At 50.9% G+C, this 25,300-nt stretch overlaps 1 protein-coding gene across 1 annotated transcript; it reads right to left on the bottom strand.

Annotated features, from left to right (window-relative positions):
* Positions 1 to 84: 84 nt before the first annotated feature.
* On the bottom strand, positions 85 to 24,144 carry Xkr7 (XK related 7). Its single transcript, XM_021194189.1, has 3 exons — positions 23,398 to 24,144; positions 2,951 to 3,153; positions 85 to 1,840 (listed from the first exon to the last, which is right to left on the bottom strand). Exons 1-3 carry the CDS (start codon positions 23,979 to 23,981, stop codon positions 885 to 887), a joined length of 1,743 nt encoding a protein of 580 aa, XP_021049848.1. The 5' UTR covers positions 23,982 to 24,144; the 3' UTR covers positions 85 to 884.
* Positions 24,145 to 25,300: the final 1,156 nt, after the last annotated feature.

Here is a 25,300-nt window from a genome sequence, read left to right as displayed (position 1 = left end):
AATCTAGATGTCTCCCCAACAGGTTCTCTCTCAGTGCAATAGAGTGAGGCTACAGGGCCTCATCTATAGTTGAGCTGGACAGAATCTCCCCGGACATTTTATCTGCTGTGCTTAAGATCTTCCTCTAGAGGGCGCATCCCACGCGCACATCTAAAACAAATGGCACCTTGTGACCTCTCACCTGAGGGGTCTAGACTTCATCCACAATAGAGCTCCTCCCAAGTGCACCTCCCAAGCAGAGGCACCCCACCCTTCATATTGCTGCCAGCCCTCACTCCTCAGGGTTCTCTATCCTGCCAACACCTGCGCTGTCAGACCCCTGAGTCCCCTCCCCTACTCTCTGCTCTAATCCTCCTCCTGTTCATCTCCCCTTCCTACAGGAACTGTGCCAACCCTGTCCAGAGATTCCCTCAACTCATCCCACACCCCCCACAGCCTTCTCCATCTTTCTCTCAGAGATCCCCTCCCACCACATGGCAGCACTTCCCCCACACTCCCTGAGGGGTGCTTGGGCCCCCGGCAGTGCCTTCTCTCTTGTAGGCCCACCAGGGATGATGTGGGATGAATCTAGGCCAGGGAGAGTTAAGACCCCCGTGCCAAGCATTATATGGTATCCCCAAGAGACCGGGGCCGTCCATGAGGGGTAGCACCAGTTGACGCCCTGTGCCCTGGTCCAGGGGAACTTAGAGAATGGGCCACAGGGCTTAAAATGAGGCCTAGGGCCTCCACAGGGTTGCCCTCTCCACTAAGGGATCCTAATGGTGGGACCATTCCTGGATCCAAAGATCTACTCCCACTTAGCCTGGTGACCCTGAAAAATCCAGACTCAACACTGTGGTCAACGTGGGGTCAGCCAAGTCCGTTCCTTTCGGGAGGCAGACTGTCTATACTGTGGTCTCATACTCCAGCAGCTCTTGGGAGGTGCCCATGCTCCGGTACTGCAACCGGGGTGTGGCCGGCGAAGAATACTCCAGTGCCAGAATGGTCTTCCGGAGCCGGCGGTCAATAAAATGAGCATCCCACGCTGGGTACTTTTTCCGAGGCAAGTCAATCCGAATGACAGGCCCCTCGGTCCGCAAGGGGCGGGCCACTGGCGTGGGAGGCAAACCGGGTCGCACCTGGAAGACAGGAGGTGTAGGGGTCCCGGCTCGCTCACCTCCCACTGCGACCCCATCCCGCTCAGTGCCTGTAGTCCTCGGCAGAGACCTTGGCGGACTTGTGATGGCGTCAGCTGGAGGTCCACAAGGCCCTGGGGCTTCAGGAAAGATGCAGCCAGGTGCCTGGGGACCCAGCATGGGGCCATTGGGGTGCAGGAGACAGTAATAGACACACATGAAGAATATGCCCAACGCGAAGCTGGAGGCCACCACGCAGACCAGGATGAGCGAGTAGAAGTCAGTGGAGAAGTTGCGGCTGGAGTACCAGAAGCCAGTGAGCGCTGCGTTCTCCAGCAGCACGATGCCATAGTAGAGGGTCACCCGTCGGCGGCTGCGGCCCTCCTTGACATTGAACCAACAGAAGATGTAGATGATACCCACCACCATATTGTAGATGATCTCCTCCCACTTGGACATGCAGAAGTCTGTCTCGCCCTGGATAACCCAGAAGGTCATGATGCACCAGTGGGCGACGATGAAAATGCCAAAGTAGAGCTTGTAGACACTGGCAAAGAGGGCAAAGGCCAGGGTTCGCGCCGCAATGGTGAACAGGTGCCACAGCACTTGGACGACAGCACCCTTGTAGGACAGAGGCTGCTTGTCATCCCTTGAGTCTCTCAGCACCTTCTGGTACGACGCCAGGGTCCAGGCCAGGGACACAAGGGAGGCAGAGATGGAGAGAGCTGTGGAGACAGGGTAGGGGTGGGGGTGGGCTGGGTTACGGGTGGGTCCAGGTTGGGGTCTGGAGAGGAGGAGGTGCTGGGTCAGGACCTGGGTTCTGAGCAGGTGTGCAGGTCTGTGGATCCGGTATGAGGAAGGTCTGGTTGGGGGGAGGGTCTTCAAGGGTATGGATATGGGGGTGGGGTAGGAGAATGGACTGGATGCTTCCGTGGTTGTGGGAGCATAAAGGGGGAATAGATTTGGTGTGCTTTTGAGCTTCATGGGCATCGAGTCTGGGATTCTAGTACGGGGTGCAGACAGGATTCGGGGGTCTTGGTGGAGGGTGGGAAATGAGGGTCCAGGACTCTGGGAGTAGAAGAAGAGGTCAAGAAGGGATCATTAGGTTATAGAGGGGTCAGGACACCATTAGAAGATATGAGGCTGGGTATGGAGGGGCAAGTAAAGCTGGGCAGAACTAAGGTGGGAATCTCACGTGGGACCCTGAATTTTCAGCTGGAGAGAGGGCAGAAGGCGTCCCCGAGGGAGGATGGAGTGATGGAGCCTGAGACGCTGAGGATGGGCTAGGGAGCGTGTGGGTGGGAAGACCATGAGCTGCGTTAGAGATAGGTGATGTGGCTTTTCTGTGACACTGACTGCCTGGGACTGGAGTGTTTCAGAAGGGGCAGTGTGGGCGTGAACGGGATCTGGTACAAGGGAGGAGACCAGAACATCCAGTGAAGGGATAGGTAGCTAGATTCTCTGGAAACTGATGTTGATTGGACAGGTCCATAAAGCAAGGGGTCCCCAGAGGATGCAGGCTGGGACTCAGTTTGTAGAACATAGCCGGCAGAGGGCTCTCTGGGGGGGGGGGGGGGCTAAGTTTTGTTGGAGGGAGTGATGGGCAAAGGCAAGATGTGGTCCGCCTTGGTAATAGGGAAAAGAGAGAGGGGAGTCCATGGTGTCTGAGGGATGGTGTCAGAGTGGAGAGACAAGTCAGACGGAAGGGGTGGTTATGGAGAAGCCTAGAGGGTGGTGAGGGTGGTGTAGTTCCCTAAACTCTGGGCAAACAACTCTGCCTTAGGAGAGGGACGCAGGGTATCCCCAGAGACTAGCGGGTGGTGGGTGGAGCTCACCCGTCAGCAGTTCCGGCTCTCGGCCGCGGTGGACCAGCAGGCTGAGCTGCAGCACCAGCTGCGGCGCGCTGCGCAGGAAGGTCTCCAGCAGACGCAGCATGCTCACGTCCGCGCTCTCGAACAGCATCCGCCAGTAGAAGTGGCGCCGCAGCCGCTCCCCGCGCCAGCGGCTCTGCAGCCCCAGGTACAGGGCGCGCAGGTACCTGCGGGGGAGGTGGTACTCAGCTCTAGGCCCCTCCGGCTTCAGCTTCGTGTTTACCCTACCCCAGCTTCCCGCCTGCGCCCTGCGCGGGGTAAGTCCCCCACCTTCAGGACCTACACTGTGGCTGTAAAATTGGCTCTGCGGGGCATGGTTGAGCACCGAGTTCCCTGTTAGCTTCTCGCCCAGTCCTAGCCTCATCTCCAGTTTAAAGGAAGGAACTGGGAATCAGAGGCCATAGCATTTGCCCAAGGTCACACAGCGGAACCAGAACTCGATTCCAGGTAGTAACGAACAGACCACATCGCTTCTTACTGGAAACTTTGAAGAGATTTGTTCATGGGTTTCCTGTATGGATCACAGCTGGTGTTGACACCCCACCTTTACACCTCTGCTGTTCCTTTTACCTGGAACACGCCTCCCTGTTCCTACCCCATTCCCAAACCTGTGTAAGTCTTGCTCATGTTTCAAATATCAGGCTTCTACTGACCATGTGCCGGGAGTTAGGAGCCCCCTCTCAGCCTAGCCCCTCTCCTACCGGTTTCTACTTCAGCCCCTGCCACCGCAGGTTGAACTTCCTGGCTAGGCACACATCTCCCCCAGCTTTGAGCTCCAGGCCAGAGACTACAATCACCTGCTAAGTTCAGCACACCGGGCTCTTACCACACAGTAGGCGCTCAATCCACGTGTTCACAGATGAATAAATACATAGCTGTAAGCTGGTTGACTTTAATGGCTCCATCAACCTCGGAGCAGGAAGGGGAGGATCTAAGGTCTGAGTTCAATCCCCAACTCTACTTCTAACTTACTCTGTCGAGTCCTCATTCCTTCTGAAGTAGCAGAGAGGATGGATGGGAAAGAGCAGTGTCCACGCGGTTTAAGGAACTGAGTCTAATTCCTCCCTGTTACCACAGAACCTTTCTCTCCCCAGTCCCTGAAAACCTTGGGTGCCTGTGGCAAGTTAGCTCTTTGTCGATACCACAGAGGAACTCTCCAAAAGCAGATGGAGAGTGTCCGACATAGATCCAGTGACCTATTGCCTGAACTTCAAATGGAGGCACTAGGGATGGGAAAGTGCTGGCATTTCTAGGACACTGGAACCAGAGCACCAACTGGTGCTGACAACCATGGAAGGAGCCATGGCACTATAGGGCCTCCAGATAATAATGAGAGGGATGGGCTTGCTGGCTCTGACTTCTCAGAGCTAGTCTTCTAAGTCCTGAACTCTGTTCCCCCAAATGTAGCCAAGGACATGCAATTTGGGGTCCTCTTGGCCCCAATTAATGCTACTGACACCCCCCCCCCCAATATGACACCTGGCTCCCAGGAGCGAAAGGAGCTGTTCGCTTGGCTGCTGAGTGGCCCCAGGACTGGACTGGGTTTCTTTTGATGAGGTGTGGTAGGTCACCATTTTTCTGAGTCTCCCGCCCCCCCCCCTCACTCACACATAGGCTTCCTACCGCCAGTGTCATTCAGTCATATAGCAGGCGAGCTTCAATCTACCTCCGTGTTAGGTCTGTGTCCCTACATACCTGACCCTGCTGTGAGAGTGAGAGGAGAAACTTTGTCAAGGAAGAAGAGCAGTCAGGGAAGTTTTCCTGCAAAAACCAGTTTCTCCCTCCCCTCACCCTCTCTCCTCTTCTCTCTTTCCTGACAGTATCTGTGGTAGCCCAGGCTGGTCTAGAATTAAGTAGCTAAGGATGTCTTTGAACTCCCGGTCCACTTGCCTCTGCCTTCTGAAGGCTGGCATTACAGATATGTTACACCATGCAAATTTTCTGTTTTGTTTTGTTTTTAAGGTAGATTCTCATGTAACCCAGGCTGACCTCAAACTCCTTACTTAGCCCAGGTCTTGAATTTCTAATCCTTCCGCCTCTACTGCCTCCCTCCCTCCCTTTAGGCATCACCATGCCTGGTTTTGATTTCAGTCTTAAAGTACATACTGTCTGAAATCCCAACACTTGAGGGGTTGAGTCTGGAGAACCACAAGTTCAAGGCCAGCTTGGGCTATGAAAAGAGACTTTGTCTGAAAAAAAAAAAAAAGTCAAATAAAATACAATAAAAACACTAGAGGTGGGGGAAGCTGGAGAGACAGCTCATTGGTTCCAAGCACTGGCTTCTTTACCAGCCGACCTGGGTTCGATCCCTAGCACCCACATGGCAGCTCACAACTGTCTGTGCCTTCATCTTCAGGGGTGTGAGTGCTGTCTTTCGTGGGCAGTGCACTCACCTAGTACACAAACGTATTTGCAGACAATGCACCCATGTAGATAAAATGCAGATAAGTAAATCACACACACACACACACACACACACACACTTAAGGACAGCAAGAGATGAGGACATTCAGGAGAATGGGTAGATGCAAAGTACAGAGGCCACAATAGCCCATGCCCTCCCAGGGAAATAGGCTGAGGTTTGCTTGGCAGGGCCCAGACAGGAGGCTTCCAATGAGACAAGGGCCCAGGAAGACCAGAATTTTCATAATTCATCACATTGCGAAAGTTCACCAAATTCCGCAACCAGTTCCAAGCTGCAGAGCTAGGGGTCTACTCAGTAGTGGAGTATAAGTTTAGCATGCACAAGAGCCTGGGTTGCCTGGGTTCCCTCCCTAGGGAAAAAAAAAAAAAAGAATCTGGACTAGAGAGTATAGATTTAGTTTTTAATCTGAATCCCAGAATTGGAGGTGATAGAATCAGCTGGGAGCTTCCGGAGCCCCCTCTGAGGCCTGGCTTGGAGGGAAGCCAAGAAGAGGCTAAGGCTGCTCCTCCGGGCTAGCGGTGACAGAGTTGAACTCAGGGAGTGGTGCACCAGAGGGGAAGAGAACAGACCTGGAAGTGCCAATGGTGAGGGCGGGGGGGGGGGCGCAGGTGGTCCCAGGGCTTCTGGGGGCCCCAGAACACAGATCTTCATTCTAGGCCTCCACCTCTCCTGCCCTCCTCACTCCTGTGCATCTGACTTCGAATAGAAAGGAGAGGCCAGCTGGTCCGATGTGCAGGGTCCTGGGGAGCTGGGGAAGAGCAATAACCTGGAAGTTTCTCTGAAGCTAGAAGACCATCTGTTTCCGCCCAGGTTAGGATGAGGGAGGTGCCAACCCCTCCCCGCATCCGTCACCACCTGGCAGGCCTCCTGCTACCTCCCCGCCCACTCCTAAGCTCTCCTCTGCCAGCTTCCAGCTAACGCTAGGCAGACAAAGGGCTCACACCGTCCAGGCCCGCGCGATGGGGAGGGATGGAAAGGAGGTTTCTGCTACCCATCCACGGAGCTGAGCGGTGTAAGAGTAGCAGAAGCCACACTGCAGCTTAGGGACAAAAGGCCTAGCAGTCTTGAGCCCAGCCTCACTCTTGTCCTTTTGGCCATGGGACCAAAGCATTGGCTGTTCCTTCCAGCCAGCACTAACTACTCTCTGCCAGGGAGGGGCCTGTGAGATGTTCATGGGTTTAGGAGAGTGTCTGAGGCTTGTGGGGGAAAATTGGCTTTAAAACAGGGGAAAAAAAAAAACAACCCTGCAGAATCCAAATTAATAAATGTTTAATTAAATGCCTGCAAAGCAGAACATGATGTCAGCTAGTCGTTTGCAATTTGGCTTTTATTTGGTTATATATAATTTACATTTGATGTCTGACGTGGCTGTAGTCTAACATGCTTGGTAGGTGTTAAGCCACTGAGGCCTTAAAACTACACTGTCTAGGACATGCAATCTTATTTCCTGGCTTCAATTTCCCAAGATCCCAAAGGCAAGATGGCGGAATACTGGCGGTGTGGGTGTGTGTCCCAGCCCTGCCCTGGACCCTGCTTTGTGGCCTTGGGTAGTTTCAGCTTTCCTGAATCTTTTTTCTTCCTCATTGTAAGCATCAAATGATAAAGAGTTAACAGTAACTTACAAACTGTAGATGGATGTGCACATAACATCGGTGGAGAGAAGAAGAACATATTTTGGGTGTGTGTGTGTGGGGGGTCCTCTGGCTCCTTGTGGCCACCAAGCGACTGCCCTTGAAACGTCCTCCAGGAAAAGTTGAAAGAAGCAGATATCACCGTGGGTGGGGTTGATAACACCCACACACGACACCCCACCTCAAGGCAAAGAAACTAGACTTGTTTTTCCTCCAAAATGCATCCAGCGCCATTCTCAACCACCTCTCGGGTGGGCGCCACCAATTGGTACAAGCGCCCTTTATCTCTTGCCAGGACAACCAACCACATCAGCCTTCCCTTCTCAGTGGGTCTCTTCCATCCGCTCCTGCCCCCTACAGTCCGTTCTCTGCATAGCAATCAGTGGGGAATTCTTAAAGCCCTACTGATCTGGTCATTCACTTTCTGGAAGCCATACACAGGCCTCTTATCCCACTTGGAAGGAAACCCAAGCTTCTCCCAACCATCTGGCCTGCTCATCTTCTCTCTATCTCAAACCACTGTCTGCTTGTTCTCCACACCCCAGCTGCAGCGGGAGTTCCCTGCCAGACTCGCCCCAGACTCAGGGCTTCTGCACTCGCTGCGTGCTTCCCCACATCCTGCTCTGCCTGGCTCCTCATCAGCTTCCTAACACATCCTTAGAGGAGGCCACTTGTCCCACATCGGCACCTCCCACCTCCAAGGTTCATACTAGTCCATCCCATCTCTGCCTTCCTTCGGGTCCTCCAGCCTTCATCTCCCGAGAGCTGGGATGGCAGGTGTGAGACGCCAGCGACATCCTGTTTATGAAGCCTGGGATCAATCCCAGGGCTTTGTGGATGCTGTGCGTGCATTCAACCAGCTGAGGTCCATCCCCAGCCCCTAGACAGTTTCTTTCTATTCTGTCACTGGCGCTCCCTCCATGAGGCAGGGTCCTTGTTTGTAACGGTCACCAGAGTCTCCTCTGCTTTTGATTGGGTAGAAGGCAGGAATAAATATTGAATAAACTGATAAATGAGTCTTGTATGTGTGTCTGTGTCCTTCCTGGTCTTAGCAGACCCTGGGCTTCTCGGTCTCTGTCTGCATGGAGCCAGAACACCTCCCAGCACTCCACTCCTGATTCATTCCGTTGTTCTTCCTCCAGGAAGTCTTCCCTGGTACCCCTCATGATTATCAGATGCTAGTGGCCTGAAGGCCAGAATGAGCAGGCACTGCAGTCAGGGCCTTTAACCAAAAGCCACTTACAGAGTTATGGAGATGTCTATTGGGATTGAACTTCTGGTTCCTAGCCTTATTTATTTATTATTTTTATTTTTTATTTTTTATTTTGAGATAGAGTCTTGCTATATAGCTCTGGCTGGCTTGGAATTTGCTAAATAATCCATTATGGCCTTGACTTCATGAGATTGCTCCTCCTTTATCCTCCCAAGAATTAGGATTGTAGATGCAAATCCTGCTGTGTCATTTCTGATTTCCTGTCTCTAAACCAAACAAAGTATCATTGCATTTCTTGTTAATTATGTGTGTGTGTGTGTTTGTGTGTGTGTGTGTGTGTGTAGGCATGTGTGTGCCATGTGTGGAAGTTGGGGTGGGGTGTATGTGTGTGAGTGTGAGTGTGTGTGTGAGTGTGTATGTGTGTGTCAGCATGTTTGTGCCATGTGTGGAGGTTGGTGTACGTGTGTGCATATGTAAGGCATGTGTGTTCCATGTGTAGAGGTTGGTGTGTGTATGTGCATGTGTATGTAGACATGTATGTTCCATGTGTGGAGGTTGGTGTTTATGTGTGTGTGTTGGCATGTGTGTGTGTGATGTGTGGAGGTTGGGGGACATCCTGTGGGAGTCAGCTCTTTCCTTCTCACATGTGAGACCCAAGGACCAAAAGCAAGTGGTCAGGCCTGGTCATAAGTGTCTTTGCTCTCTGAGCCACCTTGCCAGCCTCCAGCTCACTGTCCTGTGCATGCTAAGAGAGGAAGCATGCTCTAGAAGAGGAAGCCGGGGAACTGAAAAGCATAAACAGGTGGGGCTGGGAGCCAAAAAGGCCGGGCCTGAGAAACAGAGAAGCCAACAGTTAGTGTTGGAATTCACCTGCTCTGGGTCCATGGCTCCCTCAGGGCCCTATGACCTCCATGAGTGGGCAGCAGGGTCAATAAGTGGACAGAATTCACCCTTCTTCCCCTATCAGGTCACTCCTCTGACCAGCATCTTCCATTGCCCAAGGGGTTTGCTTTAATGGGGTCACTGTTCCTAAGAAACTTCTGAGTTCAGCCCCCAGCTCACCCCATCTCTCTCCAGTGAGGTGAAGTTTCTGTCATTGGTTTTCGTCTCCATTCAGACAGGCAAACATGACCTCATTGTTGGTGGTGTCTCCCCTTGAACATTGGTCGTCTCTATCTACCCCTTTACTGTGGTCCGTCAGTCTGTGGGCCTCTTACTGGGACCCTGCACCATCCCACCCGTCTATGCTGTACCATCCTGTTCTTCAGACAGTAAATTCACCTGACAGTCTGACCTATGCTCTGGGGCCAGCCTGTCTGCCTGTGGATACAAGCTTCTTTTTCTTTTTCTCCTTGTGGGTCTCTCTGCCTGGGGCTTCCAGTCCTTCACTAACTGGTCCATCTGCTGGCCTACTGCTCAGCTCGTGGCTCGGCATGACTGCCCGTTTTCCAGCCATCCTCTCCTGCTTGATTCTCTTCTTCCTGACTCTGGGTTCTTCTCTTGTCTGTCTGTGTCTCTCACATCCTCAGCTCTTCCATCTGTCGGTCTCCGAGTCTCTGAGCCTGTGTTCTCGCCCCTCCCCACTCCCCCTCAGGGCTCTGAGCCAAAACCACAACAGCTTCCAGAGGCTCCCCCGCTCTGCCTGCTCCATCCGGAAAGCAGCGTGCAGGCCTGCTAAAGACCCCTGTCTCCAAGATGGGCCCTGCCTGACACCTGCAGCCTGAGGGTGGGGCTGGGAGGCAATAGTCCCTCTGAGTCCTTCACCTCTCTGTAGGATGATGGGCCGTGTGCAGGCCTTACCAATAACGGATAACGATAACCCACCAACCTTCCAGCACAACTGGGAAACCAGGAAGTGGTGATGTGGTACCAGCCAGAAGTAAGCAAGGCATCTTGAAGTTGTCTGCTCACAGGCTTTGTCAGGAAAGAAACCTGGTACTTTCTGACTAGGCACGATCATACTTGCCTGTAAGCCTGTTCGTGGAAAGCTGAAGCAGGAGGATTGCTGGTCTGAGGCCAGCCTAGGTTATATAGAGTGAGACCCTATCTCAAACTTCAAAGCAAGTAAGCTGAGGCAGAAGGATTCCTGTGAATCCAACACCAGCCTGTGCTATGTAATAACTCCCAAGTCAATCTATGCTACATAGTGAGACTTGTTTTAAAACAAAACAAAAAGTCAGAATTGCTAACTAAAGGAGTTTGGTAGTTTCTGGCAAAGTTGGCTTTCCCAGGGAAGCTGCCCCTAAGAACAGAGGGCCAGAAAAGATCTGTCTGGCTAGGTGAGATCAACGGGCAGTTTCTTTTCTGTGAATGTGTGTGTGTGTGTGTGTGTATCTGTGTGTGTATATCTGTGTGTCTATCTGTGTGCGTGCGTGCGCGCATGTGTATGTGTGTGTGTATCTGTGTGTGTATATCTGTGTGTATGTGTCTCTGTGTGTATATCTATGTGTGTATCTCTGTGTGTCTATCTGTGTGTGTGCGTTCGCGCATGTGTATGTGTGTGTGTATCTGTGTGTGGATATCTGTGTGTGTATCTGTGTGTGTGTGTGCTGGGGATTGAGCCCAGGGCCCTGTACATGCTAAGCATGTGCTCTGTCATTGAACTATCTTAACCCCACTTGACATTTATTCCCCAACACTTCTGAGTACCTACTATGTGCCAAGAACTATGGTAGATGGAAGGGTGAGCAAGAGAGATCCAACCCATTTGTAGGCACTGTTTTTAATAATGAAGGCCTGGGCACTGATTCCATCATTGTGTAAGTGGGAGAAAACCATGTTCCATAGGCTCCACTGATGGTCCAGACCAGGTCTTGTGCCACAGCATAGAGAATACCGGTGGGAGTGGGGAGGGTTCTGCAGTCAGGAAGAGTCTCTGGGAGTGCTGATTGCTGAGAAGTCTGGAGTAGGTACAGGAGCTAAGCAGGCGGAAAGGGGAGAGGAGAGGAGATTTTGGTAGAGGAAACAACTTGAGCAAAGGTCTTTATCTCACGACCCAGGAAGGCTTTAAAGATGGCAGTAGTTTTAGAGGTCAAAGCTGTGGAGAACTCACTAGATGGTGTGAAGGGTAGGTCAGTTGCCAGTCAGAGAAAACGGTGGGCTTTTATGAAAAAGGAGACAGTTATCAGACAAGTGGAGGAGGGACTCGGCCCAACTTCAACATTAAGAAAGCAATGGAGATGTGTCTCAGGACACAGAGATGTCCCTCATTTTACCAGCGAGTGGATCAAGCTGAGCAGGGGGAACCCAGACCCCACCTGTAGGTTTTGCAGGATAGCCCAGGAAGAATGGTTTCAACACCACCCCCCTCCTGCTGGTTTACACCTCAATTCTGAGCACTCCTGCAAGGATGAGAAAATAGGCCCTTCCTGGGGTTGGCAGCTAAAAGAATCCTAAATGTCAGTAAAGAATGTGATTTTACACGTTTGGCTCCCATTTCATGTGGTGCTGGGAGCCAGGCTGTCTCCCTTCTTCACAGCCCCTGAAGAGTCACCAGCCCCTCTTCTTTGCTGGCACCAGGCCAAACACTTCCGGCCACTGATTTTAGGTCTTAGCTAAAAACCTGTGACTTTCTCCCATCCTGTCCTCTCTCACCAGCTCCCAGCCAGCATCCATGTTCTTGCTCAGTAGAAAAACAGAAAGCTGCTCTGGAGTAACCATGTTTGGGACCAGGCGTCTCACATCTCCCTTTCTCTGGGCCTCAACTTTGCCAGCTATGTTATGGGTTAGTGATGTGCAAGAGAGACTAAAGCTCAGAGCCCTGTGCTCTGAAGGTTCTGAAGGTCCTTTGCTTTCCCCCAAGCCCCATGTCCCATCCTGTCCCTTTCCCCATAGTGGAGCTAGGATGTCAAGAGACAGTGGGGAGGGGCCTTGATTCCAATCTTCTGGTGACGTTTGAAGGTATCTGGAAACTAATGCAGACAGAATCACATCTGGCTGTTTGTGGTCTTACAGAAATTCCAGAAGTAGATTTGGAGTTTCTGAATCTAGTTCTCTGAGAACTGAACTGATTTCATTTGGGGAGGGGGGCCTCTGGGGAGCTGTAGCGGCATAGCCTATCTAAAGAGGCAGTCTGTTTCAGTTCTAATCACCCACCCTGGGAGAAGATACAGTTCAAATGACAGGGGCGTCATTTTGTTTTCCCTTCTAACCTCTTCAAGTCCAGCCAGAAATTTGGATATTAATGCAAAAAGGGAAGTCCCAAGTTGGAAATGATGGCAACTAGTTAATAACATATCTCAAGATATTAAAAGAAAAACCCTTCTGTGCTCTCATGAGTTTATATGCACTGCATGCTTGTTGCTCTTCCAGAGGACCTGGCTTTGGTTCCCAGCACCTATAAGGTGGCTCACAGCCATCTGTAACTCCAGTTCCGGAGGATCCAACGCTCTCTTTTGACCTCTACAGGCACCAGGCACACTCGGTGCATAAACATACAGGCATGCAAAACACTCCCGTATGCTGGGAGGTATGTGTGTGCAGGGGGGGGGGGGGAGACCAGGCTTGGTTGATGATACCTGCAACCCCAATGAGGATAGCAAACTGGGAATCTAAGACAGGCTGGTTCCTGGGAGTTCACTGGCCAGCTAGTCTAGTTTTCTTGGTGAAGTTCCAAGCCAATGAGAGATTCCTGTTTCAAACAAGAGGCAGGAGACACCTGAGAAATGTCCCTGGAGAGTGTCCTCTGGCCCATATACACATGCACACATGTGCACATACACACCTGCACATGGTAGACATATATACCCACAGGCAAAACACTCCTACACATACACATACACATAAATTTAAAGAAGTTAAATTCACTTAAAAACGTGTTCATCCATCCCTCTTCTCCCATTCCAAGGGCTCAATAGCTGTTGGTGGCTAGGGGCTTCCACATTAGACAGTGCAGACCCAGAACACTGCTGAACCCGGAGTCAGACAGCGCTGAACTCTGCAACGGCATTAATGATACACTGTGAGGTTCATCAGCCTAGTCAATCTGCTCTTGTATATGTTTGGAATTTAATGTGCTAAAAGCTAAAATGTCACTTTAAAAAATAGGTGATGCCAGGGATGCAGCTCACGGGGAGAGGGCTTGCCTGGCTTAGGAGAGGCACTGGATTTGATCCCAGCACCACAAAAAAAAAAACCAGGTGAACTAAAATAAAAAATCAAACACATAAAAAAAAAAAAAAAAAAAACCAGTAGAGAGCAGGTGAGATGAAATTATGGGGAACAAACACATCCCGGGCTGGGTCTCCCCAAATGTCACCGATCTGCAGCCTGCAAAGTGACAGTCTAGCAGCATGGGACTCGGTATTACAAGACCCCAAGTCAGGGCTGCGAATTCAAACCATAAGGGTGTTACAGTCATCTCGTGTGTCCTTTAAAATGAAGCAAAAGCAAGTCCTCGCTTACAGCATCTCTAGCCATCTCCTCTACACCCTCTGCTGGTGGGTGTTCGTGCCCTTGTGAGAGCTGTGAGGTCTTCTTGCTTTTATGCAAAAGGTCCCCATCCCCCTTTAACTTCATATCCTCGCTGTGCTACATTGGAGTCACAGAACAAGGATCTTCCTTTGGGGGACTCAGTGGGTGAGGGTCACTGAGAATTAGGACCCCCAGAGCTCCTTTCCATCCCCTTCCCCTTTCCCTTAAGCAATAGGATGGATTAGCCCATAAGGGTAGCAACACTCAGTGCTTTCTAAGGATGTATTCTGTGCCGACATCTCTAAAGGAACTCGAGCAGAATCATCATCTCTCTGGCATCTTAAAGACGATGAAGCCACTGTGCCCGGGATCGCACAGCTCTGATGTGATGCGATTCTGACCTGCCTGGGATCCAGAGTGCTCCACTCCTCTGTGTTCTTTCCCAAGCTCTGGGAAAACTCAGGCCAAAACCCTCAAGTCCTCACCCAAACTTTCCAGACAGAGGAAATGACTCACCCAAAACTCCCATTTCAAAGGTTCTATTCAGTTCACATCAACATTATTAAGCACCCACTTCACACAAGGAGTTTTACATCTACATCCTATGTCAGCGATGCCTTTTTCCTCTGGGGAACTGGACTCAACAGGTTTTCATGTTGACCCTCAGCCCACTGGCAGCTGGAGGCAGAGGCTGCAGTCTTAGCAAACCTCACTGCTGTGCCCAAGGCGCAGGCTTTCCCACTGTCCTAGCTCTGACACCACAGCCATGAAGCCAAAACACGTGCCAGCAGGCTCTCCATCCAAGAGCTGGCTGGGTGCACGGCCACCAAAGGTAACAAGGGCACAGCCAGGCCTCCCCAGGCTTGTGATCTGTGGGGAAACCAGCCAGATGGGCTGACAGGAATGAGTGATGAGCCCAGGGCACAGCCGAGGAAGAGGCTGGAACGGTAGCAGCAGGTGCTTTATTTTACATTAAAGTAAAACATTTTAGATGCTTTTCTGGTTTTCTTCCTTCTTGTTCTCAAAATAATACCCGATTGATCAGTCTCTAAGAAAACACTTCACCAGGGTAGGAGGATGGGTCATTGAGTAAAGCACTTGTTGTGCATGTGTGGAGACTAGCATTAAAGTGTGTGTGTGTGTGTGTGTGTGTGTGCGCGCGTGTGTGTGTGTGTGTGTGTGTGTGTGTGTGGTACAGTTGTGTGTGTACCTGTAATCCCACCATGCCTTTGGTGAGATGGGGAAGCAGAAAGAGGAGAACCCCCAGTAACCAGTAGACCAGCTAACCCAGTGTACACAAAGGCAAAGCAACAAGAAACCGTCTCAAGGTGTAAGGCTAGGACCCACTACCCAAGGTTACCCTTTGACCTCTATACATGCCCATAACATATCCCCTTTTGCTCTCACATATGAAGGCACAAACACACACTCAATATATATCTATATTCAAAGCTGGAAAGATGGCTCAGCAGCTAAAAGCATGTGCTGCTCTTACAGAGGATCTGAGTCTAGTTCCCAGCACCCCTATCACACAGCTCTCAAATGCCTGTAACGTAAACCAGGAGCAAGTGATGTCTATACTAGCTTCTGAGGGCAACTGCACTCCCATGCACACCCTGCTCTCACACGTACACATATAATTTAAAATATTTTCCAAAAGCATACACTTAGCTAGCAGAAGGCAAAATGGTTTAGCACCCATACAGGTGGACTCAGGGGTCTTGACCACATAATTTTCAGCCCTGGCTTTGTTATCAACTGGGAGCCTAATCCTTTCTGTAACTCAGATTCACATCTGTAAAATGGGTCAATAATACTAGCTAACGTGGAGCACTGCTAAGTGCTGAATAATGCTTGATAATGTATAAAACATGGTCTATGTATTCATTCAGTATGCCTGCACATATGGCCAATATACCTACCCACAGGGACTGTTAGCCCTTCCTCAAGGATGAGAAGAAACCAAGGTTTAGAGGGCCAAGTGGCTCATTGAAAACTGTATGGGTGGTAGGATAGGGTTTTGGTTCTTCAGGTCCTTGTTCTGTCTGTCACAGAGGCAATGATGTAATCTAAGTCTTAATAAGTGATAACTCTAATTTTTAGTAATATTCAGTTTTCAAGACAGGGTCTCTCTCTGTAGCCTTAGCTGACTCTCTATGTAAACCAGGTTGGCCTTGAATCTGTCTCTCAAGTGCTGGAATTACAGAGGCGGGTGCCACTGCACCCATCAAAATAGCTGAGTTTTACAATGCACATGCATGTAATCAATTATGTCCTAGTGAACTAAAAATCAGAAGTAAAATCTTCAGACAATGCAAGAAATAGTTAACTGTGGGCTAGAGATAGAGCTCGGGCCATCGGTTGCTTGCCTCCACAGCCTGAGTCCTTAGACTTCGTCCGTACCCAGCACCACATACATCAGGTTGCAGTAATATGCCTTGCAATCCTAGCTCTGAGGGAACTAGAAGTTCAAGGTCACCTGAGGCAGCTTAGTGGCCATCGGTAAGACCCTGTCTCAAAACATAAATCAACCTAAAATCTAATTAGCAAGTAGAAGTCTCTCTTCATTGTACCCCTTCTCAATGAGACGATTTTGGGGTGGCTGGAATGCATAACTCTTCCATAAACAAAACTGCCAAGAAAATTTCACTTTAGGAAAATAGAAAGATTGTTTTTGCCTGGTCGAATAAGCAGAAGATGGCGTGAGATGCTGAGGGTGGTCCTGGGTTTGTTCAGGAAAAGCTTTCAGAAAGAGGCAACATGGAAGTGTGGCCTTCAAAGGTGTCTTAGTCAGGGTTTCTATTGCTGCAGCGAAACACCCATGACCAAAAAAGTTGGGGAGAAAAGGGTTATTCAGCTTGCACTTCTATATCGATGTTCCACATCGCCAAAGGAAGTCAGGACAGGAACTCAAACAGGGCAGGGACCTGAAGGCAAGAGCTGATGCAGAGGCCATGGCTGTTCATCCTCATGGCTTGCTCAGCCTTCTTTCTTATAAAACCCAGGACCAACAGCCCAGGGATGGCACCACCCACAATGGGCTGAGCCCTCCTCCATTGATCATTGTTAAGAAAATGCCTTACAGCTGGATCTTATGAAGGCATTTTCTCAGTTGAAGCTCCTTCCCCTCTGATGACTCTAGCTTGTGTTAAGTTGACACAAAACCAGCCAGGACAAAGGGTGTGTGTAGGTTCCCTGGTGGGGATCGAGAGAGGGTACAAATGGAGGAGGAGGAGGAGGAGGAGGAGGAGGCAGGCCCTGGGCATCAGTGAAGCCAAGCGCTCTGATGTAGGGTTGGGGTGGGAGGGGAGCCAGGAGCACCCTGGGATTCCTGAGTATCAGATCCAGGATCCCTAGTTGCCTCTGGTTGTGGGCAGGGTGGGGTGGGAGGGACATGGTGGAGGAGGGCCATAGCAGTTCCAGGTTTAAGAATTTGAACACTTCCACAAAGGCAGGGTGGCGAATGGAAAGGCCAGAGTAGATTTCAAATCACCTCCTCCTCTCCCCAGGGATCTTTGCCCCAGCTGCTGGGGTTCAAAGTCATTTCCTTGCAGCCCTCCCTCCCCTTGGCTCCCCAGGGTTTCTCGCCTGTGTGGTCTTTATAGATCAGAAGACAGGGCCTAAGTGCCGCCTCTGTGTCTGTTAGGAGTGGTTCTGGTGGACTGTGGCTGCCCTGACAGCAGGGGAGGGAAGGGCAGAGTGCAGAACACACAGGGGAGGGTCTCCTCGAAGGAGGGTGGAGAGGCCACACTGGAACAACCCTGCCAAGTCAGCACAGGGAGGAACATTTGTGAAGGGGCTGTAACCAAGTCCAAGCGGTTGTAAACATGTTTCAGATGTGAGTGTGATGATTCAAAAATCCTAGACTCATAACCAACACAAAAGAAATGGGTACCCAGGTTGAAATGATGGAGAGAGGATTGAGAGACACCATTTGGAGAGACTGTGATTTGGGACTGACGTTACACATACATATGAAAACAGAAAGGGCTAATTACAATCAGATGTTTCTGTGTTCCAGGCAAGGTGTCAAACATGAAACATATATTGTGTAGCTCAAGCCACCCCAAGCCACATGCTGCTGCTATGGTGACCAAGACACAGGTTAAGTTATGACCTTTGCCCAAAGTCACAGAAAGTGGAAGATGCAAGGGTATTGCATCTCACTTACTAGCCCAGCCCCCACTCACGTGCCACCTCTGTAGTGAGGCCACCCTCCCCAGGTCATCTACTCTGCAAACTCGCTAGCTGCCTGCTCTGTTTCAGCTTTGTGGGTGTGGTGTATGTACCTGTGTGCATGTGCACACGGAGGTCACCGAAGGGTACCGGGTATCCTGTTGTTTCACTTTCTGCCTTAGTCCCTTGAGACGTGGTCTTTCACTGAATGCAGGTGAGAGTATTAGCCACGCTCCTGTCTCCATCCCTCCACCAGCACTTGGGTTACAGGCACATGTGGTCTTTTCTGTGGGTACCAGGGATCAGAGCTTAGCTCCTCATGCCTGTGCAACTCGGCTTTCCCCCCCCCCCCCACTGAACCACCTACCCCGTCCCTAGTTCATCTTCTCACATAGCATTGCTACCATGTGATCCACTGTCGTCCACGCTGCCATCTTAATCACATCTTTATCCTTGACACTTAGAACAGTTCCAGGTATACAGCAGGTGTTCCATAAATATCTGCAGAACAAGTAACTGCAGATTAAACCCGTGGGTGCCATGTCACTGTGCCCCCCCCAACTCATTGGCTACTATTCACAGAGCTAATCAGAGCTACCAGTTTTTGTTTTTGTTTTGTTTTTAATTACATTTAAATTATTTTGTGTGCACCTGTGTAGGGGTGGCTTGTGTGTGCCACGGCTCACATGTGAAACTCACAGGTTCTCTCCTTCCACCATGGGAGTCCCTTGGATCGATCTCAGGTTATCAGGCTTCATGTGACTCTCCTTTACCTGCCGTGGCACCCCACTTGCCCTGCCACCAGGTTTTGAATCCTTAAGTGATGGGAGCAGCCCTTACTAAGTCCTTGGTATGTGTTACCTCATTAAAGCCAGAAGCAGACAGGTGCGGTTAGGTTCTTTCCTTTGGAAGGCATTGGGTGGCTTGATAGAGCAGTGGTTGCAGGATTTGAATGGAGACCCTGAATGAAGAGTTCAAACTCTTCACCTTACGCCAAAGATGGAGCTCCCCAGAAGGGACCGAGAGCTTGATCTCTCAGCTGCACTGACTCACGACACAAGTTCTCTGGCATGTGGGACTCGCTGGCACACACAGGCAGCAACAGGACAGCTGGACTTAGTGAGCTGTAAGAGGGAGGCCCCAGGAGCTCACCACCACCTCCCCCCCCACACCTCAGGGAGCTCAGACTCTGACAGCTGGGGAGGAATCCCATGCCAGGTCTCCTCACACTAATTGGCTTAGGAAGCCATGCTTATCTGGGCAAAGCTGGGGCCCATGAGTTCAAGATTAGGGAGAGCAGGATTCATGGCTTACTGCTTTGCTGCCCACAGGGTCAGAGGAGGCAGAGTTGGGACTTTAATTGGCTTAACAGCCCTCGGTGGCTTAACGGCTCAGAGGGCTGGGGGTGGAGGTAGATAAGGACAGGCTGGTGTCCAGCCCACAGCCAGCTTCATGCCCCACCAGAGGATCTCATTGCTACTCTCCCAGGGACTCAGTCTGTTACTGCTTCAAGGCATTTTCTTAGTATCCCCAATACACCAAATGCATGTCAGGGATGGGGCTGGGTTTGAGGATTAGACAAAGCTCCCCTCCCCTCCCCTCCCCTCCCCTCCCTGTAACATCAATCAAGTTCCTTGACCTCTCTGAGTTTAGCTTCCTTGTCTGATGAATGAAGGTATCACTAACCACAGAGGGAAGGTTTTAATACAAGATGCCTGGGACCTCTCACACAGCCCTTGTCACCACATGGCAGGTGTGCGGTGTCTATGAGCCCCTTCTTTTCATGTGATGTTCTGACTAAAGGACCTTGTATCTTGTGTGAAGTGTTTGCTAGAGGTGATATAAGGAACCGCTCCGATGTTTCCTTTGGCTGATGCTACTTTTTAAGTTGTGTGTGAGAGTGTGGTTGGTTGTGTATGTGTGTGTGTGTGCCACTGCACAGGTATGTAGAGGCCGGAGAACAATTTGTCAGGGTCAGTTTCTCTTTCTATCTTGTGGGTCCTAGAGAGTGAACTCAGGCTGTCAGGCAGGCTTGGTAGCAGGCACCTTTACTCACAGAGTCATTTTATTGGCCCTCACTGACACTATTTTTTTTTTTTAAACATCTTAGTAGTTGATTTTCCAATTTCCCATTGCCCTTAAAAAAAAAAAAATCAAGACCTGGCGATGTTGGACTTATGATTTCTCATGGAATCATTAGAGTGACCAGGTGGTATCTGTACCTTGTCTAGGACACTTGTATTCCATAACACCGCCACCTTGTCTGACACCCCTGCACCCTTGTCTATGTGACCCCCTCCTGGCTTTTGAAGGCACTGTACAATTCTGAAAAGTTGAGATTGTCTTTATGAGTGAAAGTTAGAACTAGGGTGTGGAATCGGGAAGAGGATAACCAGCAGTCTCTCGGGTGTCACCCTAGAGGGCTCAGTTTTCTCTGGTTGCCTCGCTGCTCAGAATATCTTCTGGAACACCTCATGTGGTAAGCCAACATGTGCCAACACCACTTAATTTCTAAACATGCCAGACTGCATGGCTTCTCTCTACTTCCTCTGAATGTTCCTATTTATCTAGGCCCATGGCAGTTTAAGAATCCAAAGCTTGTGGGACAAGGGTCCACAGTATTCAGTGATAGCAGACCTAGAGTCAGAACTATAGCCTGGTTAATGTGGCCTGGTGGGCACATTTCATTCCCCATAGCCATTTCTGTGAGATCTATCCTAATTGACTGCAGAGTCTGAATTTACTGAACAGTCAAGCTGGCAGTAATTGCTTTCTAGCTCTCTGTAGACCCCAGCCTTATGCATGGAACAAAATACTCCGCAGGTGACCAACTCATTTCAGAACCTGTCCAAAGGGCGGGTGTATTCGGAGGCAGAGAACGCAGTACTACAGCCTAGACATAGAAAGGGTGTTGGGGGAGGACCCCAAATTGACCTTGATGACCTGAAACTGTTCTGGGCAGCAGGTGGTCACATGGGACTGTACCACATCATGAGAATGATATCACATCTTAGGATCACCACATCTAATCATGGCATTTCACACACAGGGAAACTGAGGCTCAGAAACTAACAGAGCCTGGCCCAAGGTCACTCTCAAACCAAGATGAAAACGTAAGTCGTCTGAAAGTACACCCTCCCCAAATCCAGCATTTTCCCACAGTACAGTTTCCTCATCGTCACCCACTTGGTTCGACTGTCTCCCCCTCTCTTCACATTCTTATCTCTATGAAACAGCAGCCAGACTTTCTATCACCATGCAATCTCACAATCTCAGACTCATAATTCTTCAAGCTTTGGAGAACACGTGGCAGAATTGCAAGGTGGATAAATTGAACTTGGGTTTTGAAGATGCAGAATCTTGAGTTCCAAAGCTCCCAGTTGATCACTATGTGACCTTGGGCAAGGGTGCCCCCCTCTCTCAGCCTCCCTTCCCTCATCTGCCAAGTGAAAATTATAATACTAAGCACAGGATAGAATTATTAGAGAAGACTCAGAAGAGAATGAAGGTTTAAAAAAAGGGCAACCAGTAGGCTTGGTAGAAACCGAGCGCTTAATAAAATAATTACAATAGCCTTGTAAATTAGGGTTCGAGTGCCTAAGTAAATGTTTAAAAGAAATTCGATCGAGAGGAAGAATTAAAAAACTAAACTCTAACATCTAAGATTTTTACAGGCCTGATAGTATTACAGTCGATTGTTCTGTTTTATTTCTCCCAGAGAGATTCTGAGTTTTAAAAATGCTATGCAGGGGACACAAATGGCTTCCCCAGACTAGGCTCCCCCCACTCTCATTGATTGTTCCCCCTTCCAAGTCATCTCATCCCAGCTCTCACTTCCCAGTGTAGAACAGTGGAGACATTGGGGAGAGTTATTTGTATTCAGATCCATGGCGTTCCGGTTCCGTGGGCCTTCAGCATTTCCAGCCACTCCCCCTTGCCCCCCCCCCCCGCCCATCTATGTCAGTTCTCCCTATTGGAGGGAAACTCAATTTCTGTTCAAGAAAGAAGATTACTATTAGCTTCGTGTATGTGGATTCTGAATGGGGAGGAGGGCAGCCTGTGAGTTGTGGGGCAGCTGGCCCACTTTAGGCTAAAGGGAAAGGGGGCTGAAGCTTTGGCTACCCAGAATAGGAAGTTACCATTTCAAAATCTAAAAATAACTCACCATCTGTCCACTTGGGCACAGAATGATAAATGCAGATTAGTTCCTGGATGTAGACATGAATATTTTTGTGTGTCAAGCTAATAATAATAAGACCACAGATAGTGTTTTCCCCTTCCCCCTACTTTGGGGCAAGAGAAGTGGAATACACATCATCTTGGCTGGGGAAGATGAGGAAACTAAGGCAGAGGGAGAGCCAACAGAATAACAAGGGTGACACACAGCAAGAGAGCAGCCGGGGCAAACACCAGGGGTCCAGTGTCCAATGCTCAGCTCAGAACAGTCTTCTGACTTAGGCAGAGTACATTTAAGTGCAACAGAGTAAATAACCACCTTCTGCATCTGAAGAGTGGCTTTCCCTGCTCTTTCATACCTCTGTTATAATCGCGGTAATCCCTGACATTCCCAAAATACGTTCCAGTCCCCACACAGACCTCCTCTTGCCTGCTCATCCCAACATGTTAAAAACAAAACAAAACAAAACAGTAAGCCAATGAGATGAGAAGAGCAGAGAGTCCTCTCACTTCACAGGTGAGGGGACAGACTTGGAGGGAGGAGGAGGTGTGCCTAAGATCACACAGTAAGCAAATTCATTTTGTCACTACAGAGTACAGCCCAAGGAACTAGAGTAATCCTTACTTGAGAGGAGCCATGGTTTAGAATTCCCCCTCTCCAATTACCTCAGCCCAGCAGGCACCCTACTTGCTGGCAAAGGATGAAGCCTGCAAGTGAACAGTTTGAATGGAGCCTCAGCGTTGTGTTGTTTTCCGGTCTGAGGACTAAGGGGCAGCCAGTAGCCATCTAGTGTCAGAGTCAAGATTCCAAATCTCCTTGGTCCCTTTTGGGGCATGGGAAAGGCACTGTGGAGTGCCTTAGGAAATAGGAGCTAGCCAGTGCTGAACTGGGTTCACCCCAGGCCCTTTCTCTGCAAAACCAGGGAGTTTGGGCGGGATAGTCATTTAGCTGCCTTTTCCAGGACGTTGTGGTGGGCTGCAATTCTAAACTGAGTGCCCGTGAGCGGTAGGGAGGACTTCTGAGTGGTTTCCTAAGTCGAGGTTTGGTACCCGAACATGGGGGAAGGTTTAGGACTGGAACGATCGCTGTGGTCCTGTTCCAAGTAACTTGTCCCCTCGCTCCCTCACTACTCCTTGCTCACACATTATTCAGGATCTCTGACCTCATCTTGCCCCACTAGCCAGATCAAAGCTATGGATCTGGGGTCCAACAGAGTTTGGCAGAGGTGAGGAGCTGACTGCAAAGAAATGAGAACGGCAATGGAGTGGGTCGGGGTGAGGGTCAGGACAGGAGCAGGGCGGGCTAGAAAGGCCAGAGCAGATCTGGGGCGGCATCCCACTCCCAGACTCAAGCTTCCTTCACCTGCTCTTTTCCTACCTCCAGACCTGGCCGAGTTGCAGGAGGTGAACGAGGGTCTGCAATAGCCAGACGCAGAGGCGGCAGCAGCGGCGGCGGTAGGTGCCGGCTGAGGATGGTGCGGGCCGGGGGACCAGCTCCGCGCTACCTTCTTTGGTCCGGAAGGCGACAGCACTGTCCTTGGTGCTGATGGCGGCTCCGACTATGTCGCTGTCCTTGGTGCTGACAGCGGGTCCCGGGGTCCCCGCGGGCTCCGAGTAGTCGTAGACGAACCAGCGGAAGCTGAGCAGCTGCACGACCAGCGAGGGCAGCAGCACGAAGAGCAGGGTGAGGCCGAAGTAGGTGCTTTGACCCTGCAGGTAGTAGGAGGCCGCCAGCCACAGGTCGGTGGCGCCGTCGGAGAAGAACACGAGCAGCGCGCACAGCACCCAGCAGCAGTCCCGTAGCTCGTAGCGTGGTCCCGGGCACCCCGCCTCCACCGGTCCCGGGCCCGCGATCCCCGCCGCAGCCTCCCCGCGCCCTCCCGCCCCGCCCCGATCTGCTCCCGCCGGCCCCTCGGGCCCCGGGCCGGCCACGGCCGCCGCTCCATCCGACTTCGCGGCCATGTTGGCGGAGCAGGAGGCGGGGAGCGACTTCCGGGCGGCGGAGCGGGTGGGGTGCGGAGTGGGGAGGACCCTGCGCGGGCGGTTCCCGCCTCCCGCTCTTCCTCCGCCGCTCCTCTTCCTCCTCCCCTCTACCTCAATTATTCATCCTTGCCGGCGCCGCCCCGCCCGGGCTCCGGCCTGGATGTGGGCCGCCCCCTGGGAAGGGAGGGGACCGGGGAGGGGAGAGCATCCCAGGTCACCCTCGCATGGCTTCCTCGGAGGCGTGGGGCCCGACCACATGCTTTCTGCCTCTGACCTCCCCCTTTGATTGCCCCCGCCCTATCCTCTCCTTTTCCATTGATCTCCTGCGGTACCTCCGGTGGTTTGGGTCTTGCAATGTCCCAGGAGGGTGGGAGCCCGAGGTCTGAGAATAAAAGGACGGGGTGGGGGCAGCTGCTTGGGCACCTGCCATAACCCGTTAGCAGTCACTCCTTCCAACGCCACTTCCTAGTTCCCCCGTGTTCACTTATTGTTTCATCCCCTCCTTTGATCTTGAGAGATCTCTTTTCTCATTGTCTTTTTCAAGCTGAGAAACTGCAGTTCTGAGTTGCGGTCTCTCGCTCACCCTTCTTTCAGAAACCGTGTTCATCTGGCCACTAGCCCGATTCGGGAAGGCAGAGGAAAGGGATGGGAGGGAACCCCTTGGAGAGGAAAGAGCAAGTGCAAACAGCTACTCCCATCACCACTGGAGGCCACATTTTCTAGGATGTCCGGAAGAGGGGGTGGGGTGCAGAATGATAGAACCGGCGATTTCTGATGGATAGGACCCTGAAGGGCCAGAAGGTGACAATGGGGGCACCTGCTGCAGAATGTCAGCTGAGGTGGCTAGGTCAGGATTTAGCAAGAAGACTTGGCAGTCAAAGTGGAGCAGGAATCACAAAGCAGCAGCCTGGAACTGGAGAGACCAGAGGAACATTATAAACACAGGCTATGAGAGGAGGTGGGGTCTCTCATGGACCTGAGTACTCCCACAGAACTACACTTTGGTTTGGATGGGATATCCTAGGACACCGAACCGTTTCTTAGTCATTATTCTAAGCAATGAGGAATCGTTAATCATTTTAGCCTCACAATTTATATGATCTATATTGTTCTGCCCATTTTATGGATGAGGAAACAGAGTCAAAGAAATACATTTAGTGGCTTAAAATCACATAGTGTTAGAAACAAATTCAAACGTGGCTCTTGAATAGGCTTTGAAAGCTCAAGGGAATGAGGAAGAAGGAGGAGGGGGAGGAAGTGAGGTGGAAGGACCACCCTGCCTCAGAGTGACAGGCAAG

Source organism: Mus pahari, chromosome 3 (assembly GCF_900095145.1).
Source record: "Mus pahari chromosome 3, PAHARI_EIJ_v1.1, whole genome shotgun sequence".
Classification (NCBI taxonomy): Eukaryota; Metazoa; Chordata; class Mammalia; order Rodentia; family Muridae; genus Mus; species Mus pahari.
This window is presented reverse-complemented; position numbering and strand designations above follow the sequence as displayed.

What these genes read in the sequence shown, in the direction of transcription:
- Xkr7 (XM_021194189.1), bottom strand. Translation starts at nt 23,981, where the DNA reads ATGGCCGCGAAGTCGGATGGAGCGGCGGCCGTGGCCGGCCCGGGGCCC. An exon ending in CAACTCGGCCAGGTCTGGAG is followed by an intron (nt 3,154 to 23,397) that starts GTAGGAAAAGAG and finishes CCTCCCCCGCAG; the next exon opens with GTACCTGCGCGCCCTGTACC. An exon ending in AGAGCCGGAACTGCTGACGG is followed by an intron (nt 1,841 to 2,950) that starts GTGAGCTCCACC and finishes CTGTCTCCACAG; the next exon opens with CTCTCTCCATCTCTGCCTCC.